Source organism: Laccaria bicolor, genomic scaffold, assembly GCF_000143565.1.
Source record: "Laccaria bicolor S238N-H82 LACBIscaffold_96 genomic scaffold, whole genome shotgun sequence".
NCBI classification, from domain to species: Eukaryota; Fungi; Basidiomycota; class Agaricomycetes; order Agaricales; family Hydnangiaceae; genus Laccaria; species Laccaria bicolor.
In genome coordinates, this window is record NW_001889967.1 from 57,768 (window position 1) to 66,049 (window position 8,282).

General features: G+C 41.7%; 2 protein-coding genes across 2 annotated transcripts; both read left to right on the plus strand.

Moving 5' to 3' along the window:
- Positions 1 to 3,475: 3,475 nt before the first annotated feature.
- Positions 3,476 to 4,408, plus strand: LACBIDRAFT_335573 (uncharacterized protein; the record flags this gene model as incomplete). Its single annotated transcript, XM_001890424.1, has 1 exon — positions 3,476 to 4,408. The coding sequence occupies one exon, from the start codon at positions 3,476 to 3,478 to the stop codon at positions 4,406 to 4,408; it is 933 nt and encodes a 310-aa protein (XP_001890459.1).
- Positions 4,409 to 5,263: 855 nt separating this feature from the next.
- On the plus strand, positions 5,264 to 6,216 carry LACBIDRAFT_335574 (uncharacterized protein; the record flags this gene model as incomplete). The annotated part of the gene is made up of 3 exons (XM_001890425.1): positions 5,264 to 5,477; positions 5,592 to 6,029; positions 6,206 to 6,216. 3 exons carry the CDS (start codon positions 5,264 to 5,266, stop codon positions 6,214 to 6,216), a joined length of 663 nt encoding a protein of 220 aa, XP_001890460.1.
- Positions 6,217 to 8,282: the final 2,066 nt, after the last annotated feature.

Below are 8,282 nucleotides of genomic sequence, written 5' to 3' on the forward strand. Positions count from 1 at the left end.
AAATTGATTATGCTTGTGTAGATTTGTACTGTTTAGAAAGCTGGCTGAATATATTTTCAAACCCTGTCCATCAAACATCTAGAAGATAATCTAGGTTTCTAAACTCTATGGGAGTACTGTAGCTGCCTATCACACTCTTTGTACATGACTTACATGAATTAATATGGATGTAGAGTTATGAGATGTCATTCAAGGTACATTGAGAATAATATTTCAACTTTGAATTGGACAGGGGAGTGGTTATTTTGTGAGGCAGGTAGCCTCGTTTACTTGATGATGCAGCATCTCTGTTCAGCTTCATGACTGGAGCTGGCAGTTATTGTGGAGCCAGTGGTAATTGCAGCTTCACAAGTGCTGTCAAGAGCCTCCACAACCAGACTTGTCAATTTTGTGAGTCACAAGACCTGAGCTGAGACTGATGTGGGGGAGAGTTGCCGAGCACTTATACATGCTTAGCTCAACCTGTTACCACAGAATAGGTGGCACATGACCTGAGGCCTGAGGGGAGTGCTTTCTTTCTTTGGCTTTTACTCCAAATGTTTAACCATAGCCAAGCCCCTTCACCCATTTAAGGTTTTAACGACATCGTTGATTGTCAATTTACTCATTCCATTTTATTCCAGGTTTCTCTTCCTATATGCATACATCAAATTACTGATATATTGAACTTCTTTGATCCCATACAACATATGCTTCCCAGCTTGGCTCACGACTCTGCTCACACACACCTAGCTGAACTGACACAACAACCATGTGGCACAGAACCATGACATACACTATGGATACATGAATACAAGAATATGTGTATATGTGGATACCTGAATACAAGGATACATGAATACAAGGATACAAGAATATATGTATACATGGATACATGAATACAAGGATACATGTATATGTGGATACCTAAATACAAGGATACACATATGTGGCACAGAACCATGACATACACTATGGATACATGAATTCAAGGATACATGAATGCATGAATACATGAATACAAGAATACTTGTCTACATGGATACAAGGATACAAGAATATGTGTATACATTGATACATAAATACAAGAATATGTGTATATGTGGATACCTGAATACAAGGATACAAGAATATATGTATACGTGGATACATATGTAGATGCCTAAATACAAGGATACACATATATGTGAATACCTGAATACAAGGATACAAGAATATGTGTATACATAGATACCTGAATACAAGAATACATGAATAGTATATATGGATACGTATACATGAATACAATTATACAATTTATACTCAATACTCTGTCTAGTATGATGATATCTTCTATCATAAAAAACATTTCGATACTCTCTCATTGTTCAAACAAGCAAGGTATTATTATCATACTTCAATCATACTATTCTATTACTCTCATACCAATCTCTATATCCACATTATACTATCATATAAGTACAATTCTTCTTATCATTGGAGTTAGTATACCCATTTTATACCATTCTCATATTATATTATATACTATCATGATATACTTCCAATACTCCTCTTCTAGTATTTAACTAGTATTTAATCCTCACATTAAAACTATTCATTTTGTATTACTATACCTATCTGATACCATTCTCATATTATATTGTGTAGTATTATGATATGCTTTCAATACTCCTCTTCAAGTATTCAACTAGTATTTAATCCCCACCTCAAATTTACCAAATTGAAATTTGTATACCCTTCTGATACTGACATGATATTATATTGTATAATATTATGATATATCTTCATTACTTCTCATCTAGTATTGAATCCTCACATTAAAATTGTTGATTTTAAAATTCTGTTCAATGTCATACCCTTCACATACTTTTTGAATTTCCATACACCAGTATTATGCTTTTATTATAAAAGTATGAAATGTAGCTTTCAAACAGTATGATAAAATATCATAGCATACTATTTGGATACTCTGCCTGCAATATTTAAAGAGTATATAGATATTTCACTCTCATAATTTTTCCATACCAACAAAATACCTGTCAGGCAGTATTGTTTGTTTGTTCTTGATACTAACACAATACTGGCATCTCAGTATGTTGGTCATCTTTAATGAATATCTGCTTAATATTGTGTTAGTATCCAATATGAAAATGCGATATATTTTCATACTTTCAAGATATTCCCTTTATATCTACTCTCTAGTATCATATAAGTATCTTTTGAATATTATATATAATATTTTTAAAGTATCTTATCCTGAAGAATCATACTCTTAAAATATTGGCCAATCAGTATGTTGAAGATATTTTGTTCAAAGTTAAGATACTGTGATAGAAGTATTATTCTAGTATGTGACCCAGTATTGAGGAAAAACATTTGAATACAATCAAAATACTAATCAGATACTTCAGCATGGGTAATAAAATATATATCTTCATACCAATCACATACGTGGTGGATGGTATTTTGGGAAAATTTTATGTACCATCAAAATACTTTCAAAATATTCTCACGTCAGTATGTTGGAATGTTTGCAGTGTTCATACCCAAGCCCTCTACATTTGCCTGTAATAACGACGTAGACCGATCGTCCGACGACTACCTGGCAAAACTGGCTATACACAGGGATAGCGCCAGGCAAGCTATCGCTTTGGCCCAACACGATCAGGCGAAGAGTTACAATAAAGGGAGAAAGCCCGCACCCTCCCTTCATCTGGGCAGTAAAGTGCTCCTGAACCCTCATTCATTGGAATGGATAGAATCCAAGGGAGAGGGAGCAAAGCTCACCCCACGATGGATCGGGCCATTTGAGATCACGGAGCATATTAACCCAAAGGTTTATCGACTACAACTCCCTGATAAGTATCCTGGCTCTCCTATTTTCAACATCGAACACCTGAAAGCTTATCGAGAACCCACCAAAGAAGACAGAACTCAGATGCCCAAATCAAATCTACAGAGGGACGAGTCTCGAGAATACAAAGTGGAGTCCATCCTCGGTCACAAAAGAACTGGGAAAACGAAGGGCTTGAAATTTCTAGTCTGTTGGGTCAAGTGGCTCACAGCACGCGACTTGCGTAACGCCTCAGATACCCTTTGGGAATATCGGAGGCAGAACAATTTATGAGAACCACCAAGTCACGCTCAATGACACCAGTCGTTGAGTGATTTTTCTTTCTCTCCCTTCTTTCATTCTTTTCACCTTCTAATCTTATTTCGACGATTTTTAACTTCTATAATCCATCCCAATCCTTCATTATCAGTTTATAAAGCTTCCCTTATGTTCGTATTTGGACTATACCTTCTCATCACACATGGTCCCCTGTCACATCAAAGCAGGGTCCTGATGATTATCACCTACATCTTTTTCTTTGCTTTTTTTTTACTTCTTCACGAATCGTCTCAATCGATGCTGCGTTCTCTTACTTCACCTGACCTTGGGTTGACCAGGAAAGGTTTTTTACGTGATTGGTCCTAGCGGTTGACGCGAAGGAACATGTCGTCGGCTAACTTTTATCTTGACAAGGGCGATAGAGCCCCTGAGGTATATCTCTTCAATCACGATTGGGCGGATTGGATTGGGTTGAACACTGATACGAGGAAAATCCCTCTAGGAGCCCGAAACTGGAAAGACCTCACAGCAGTGGATTGGGACTCAGTCGAAGTGACTCCCTCGGGGAAGTACGCAGACCTCGAATGGACATTGCACCCTGATTGGTGCCGCCATGACACCCATTGGCGCGGTTTCGGCCTGACACGAGTGGACACCATACCCTCAGTTGGATCTCCCTGGTACTTCGATATGGATACGCCTGTAGCTTACTGTGCCATGGAAGGAGGGTTTTCCTTCGCCGAACAACAGAGGAGTAATGCCGCTAATGACCTCACGTTCTTCGATAGCTGCTTAGAAGAAATCGTTGCCACTAAACGATTCGTCAACGATTCACCAGTTCCCCCCCCTTTCAATCGCGATTGTTTAACTGCGACCTTCCATTCTATCATTGCGCTACAGAAAGAAGGAGCTGCAGCCAAGAGAGCAGCATGGGACCGTCTCGTGTTTCTAACCTGGTGGACCTCCGCTTGTGACGACTGGGCGGATGGCATGGACGAAGTAATCGCTGATCGAGTAGAGTGCATTGTTTCGAGAGGGAGAGACCCTAGAGGCTTCCTGTTCGACCTTCTTATGGACTGGCATGAGATGAATATTCCCTTCCTTCTGGCGCGATCCATCCCATTCTATTACACATTCCCATTAGAAGCCCGTCTCAATGAAAGATTCTGCCGCCTCAATCCCAAGATCTTAGCCTCCTATGCAGGACCCGATGGTGATGAAGTCATTATACACGACATCGATTACGAAAGCGACACTGAAGCAACGGAAGCCACTACTCACAGATACGACGATTTCTTTCAGCCACTGAATCCTTGAATCGTGAATGATCACATGTCCTATGAATCGGATTCATTCTTCTTCATTATCGACTTTGAAGGGTGGGGACGCCAGCCTGTAACTTCAGACCACGAATGCAGGTGGTTTTTTGCCTGTTTTCACTTCACCGTGGTTGGAGGCGTTGATGACTCGCCTCAAGTTATTTTCTGGTGTTTTCGACCTAAGATTTCACTAGCTCAACAGTGTGATAATATTCTATGGAACCCAAGAACCAATGACCCCTCTTTGGTCCGAGAACTATTCAAAGGCGCATTTGCCCCTACTCTCTCTCGTCTGTTTCATCCAGAACTCGGAACTCTGCAGCCACCCGGGTTCAAGAATCAAAGCTCTCCTTCTGTTAAGCATCCTAAGCCTACGATAAATTCTGCCCCATTAGCAAGTCGTCTCTCCATGAACTGGGAGATGAGTTCGACGGATAACGAGGCTCCCACCAACAGTGTTCCCAGCCTACTAGCTCATATGTCCCATCAGGGCGCTACTTTCAAAAAGATTCCCATGCGACAAGTATCTCGCTTGGACTCCTCAGGCTCGAACTCTAGCGACGCATCCAGGAGTCGTAGCTCCCAAAGCTGCCAATGTTCCCAGTCACCACAGCCTTGTCACGACTGTTGTTCCATCAGTCCAGCAGAATCTTTTAAGACAGCCCTTTCAGAAGCAGTAGCGTGATTTACTTGGAAAGAGAGACCTGAGAGGCTAGCCCTACTAGCCGATTCGGACAGGCAGTGCATCTTCGTCTTTCAGCATGCTTTTCTCTGCATATCGGACTGGAAATCACAAATACGGATGCGGTACTATGCTAGTTGTCGCCCCAAAGTGTCTAGCATCCACCAAGTCATGGACATAGCAGTGATCCATCGACTGGAATTCGCGCTCGCCATACGGGTGTCCAACATAAACATTTTCATTCCAGATGTGGTCTCTGGTCTGGACCAAATGGGTATCAAGGCACTATATCAACCCGGCTTTACCGAACCATCCTTTTCCTACACGAAAGGCACCCCAGCAATATTCGCCAACGCTTACCTGGCCAAAATCAACGACATTCTCTGTAGGCCTCATGCATGAGCGTTTGTTGGTATGGGGGGACCATACAGTTGGATTGCAGAACGATTCGGGGGGCCAACAATTGTCAAATCTTTCCTATCAGGACCTTCGATTCAAGTCACCAGGCATTTGCTCGGCAAATCCGACTCTCACGAGGAGAATCCCATAGGACTTCAATGGGACCAAGTCTCCGCTCAAGAAGGTTCTTTTCTTTTCGGTTTCGTACCTAGCCAGGATTCTTTGACCCCGGAACGCTACCTCTTCCCTCCTCCACATTATCTATGGGAGTTATGCGACCACTGGACGGGCGACTGGAATGAAGTCATGACAAGATTTTCTCGCGTATTGCGGACGACATTGAACAAGGCAAAGCCGAGCCTCACGAACGGAGCTGGTGGAGCAGTCATCTACGGAATTACAATCGATTGCCCAAACCCGTCAACCCAAAGTTCAATGACGCCGAAGTGGAAGACGCGCGACGGATCTTATGGCGCGCAGGCCTCCCCTAGAACATGGGACCGCATGCTCATCAAGTCAATCACGGTTCCCGAACATTGTATGTCGTAAGGTGCAAGTGTGCAGCAGGGGGGCTATGTAAGGTACTATGGATCTTCACTCGCCTACTCCTTCACCTCCATCGCAGACCTACTCAGTGCTTTCCCCTTACACCTCATTCTTCAAACTCTATCCTCTTAGTCATTAGTTCTCATGCTGTATATACTTGCCATGTAGCTTCTAGTTGAATAACCATCTTTTATCCAACCATCATCTACCTACTATCAGGTTCCGAGCTACTGTACTAACAGACCTCAAAACTCTGATCTAGGTGATTAGTGTGTGTGTAGAGCTTACGGCCTCCTCTGAAAGGTTGACTTGACGAGGACGGATAGTACCGAGTCCACGGTTGACGTCGACTTCGATACGTATCCTAGACCCAACAGCTCTACGTGTGTGGGTCATCACACCATTGCTCGTCAGACTTTCGGGTTGCATGACGATTGACACAGTTCAACCCTCACACAGGGAGGCAAAGGGATCAAAGGGATCAAAACACGAGTGAGATCACGAACTGAACCGGACTCCAAGGTGTTGGTTAACCACCTGGGCCTATAACTGAGAGCAGGGCTCAACCAGGAGACAGAGACAAGATATGAGGAACAGAGAAACAGTTTAAAGGTGCATTTGCGAGTACAATGATGACTAAATACCTAAGGGAAGGATGCCAAGGCAACCAAGGAAGAACAATAAGTACAATACAATAAGTACAATAAAGATAAGGGAACAAGGAATCACAAGGTAACAAGCCAATAAAGGGTTGGGATGGAGAAACAAGGCATCATGGTGAAGGGTTTGGCTTGGGGATGTCTCAGCCGTAGAGCATGGGTGATGGTTCGTGACAGCAGACCCTAGCATAGGGTTTAGTGTTCCCCCATCATACCTCCCTCATAAACTGTCATTTCTATGTAAAAAACCTGTGATGCGTAAATAGTGTTGGAGGAGGCCATTGAGTGAGTTAGCAGGAGACCATTGTCAAGACACAGGTTCATGTTAACTGGTTTTTTTGCAGTCTTTACACTCTCAAAACAGATGGTATGACAAAGCTGTCACAGGGTGTCTGGGGTCCTTTTCCAAAATAAATAAATAAATTCTGCAGGCTGCAATACTGGTCCATTGGGTACCATTTTTTGTGGGGTGGTTCTCCATGTTTTTCTTGAGATATTGAACTACAAATTGAGGCTAGATAGTCCAAACCATCTATTGAAAATGAATTTAAATAGGCTTTATCCCAGCTTTTCTCATGCATCCAAAGCCATTTAATGATACATGTCTTTCCCAGTCCTTTCTATTTGAACAATATTCATCCAAATCAAACAATACCACATCTATTGGGATGAAGTGGTCATTGAGAAGCAAAGAAAAGTGGAAAGGTTCTTCAGGTTTTTTCTAAGATTTCCAACTCCAAGTGGAGGCTAGATAAGTCAACTCCAACCTTTGGAAATCAGTTCAATTGAGGGTTTTTTCATTTCTAAAAAGCCATTAATATGAATCCTCCCAATAATAGGTCAAATATATTTTGCCCAGTAGGGCCAATCAGGCAGTCCTACCTACTTACATAGCATGTACATATAGTATGGCCAACAACAGCATATAATCTCAATTTTCTTAAGAAGTACATATGATGGAATCAGGTATTGTTGTCCTGAGTGTTTGGCCAAAGTCTTCTTTTGTCATAATATTTGGTCCAATTTATTGAAGCTGAGTGAATCTGTCCAATCCAAAGTCTTGTTAATTGGAAATAGAATCAAGTCTTGTTGTCCTAAGAGTCTTCATTATCAAAATATCATACCATGGTATTCATACCATACCATACCATACCATGGTATTGCACCCTCATACCATACCATGCACCCTCATACCATACCATGCACCCTCATACCATACCATGGTATTGCACTCCTATACCATGGTATTGCACTCCTATACCATACCATGTACCCTCATACCATACCATGCACCCTCATACCATACCATGTACCCTCATACCATACCATGGTATTGCACTCCCATACCATACCATACCATACCATACCATACCACACCATACCATACTATACCACACCATACCATGTCCTCATACCATGCATCCTCATACCATACCATGGTATCAGGAACCATAATTTATTTTTATTTAAGCAGAGGAAGTCAGAAAACCATCATTTCGAAGTTTGTTTACATATATTTACCAATAGCTTTGACCAAAGTGATGCTAAAATTTTGTAGTGTCCGCTTTGATGTACGCACTATTTCC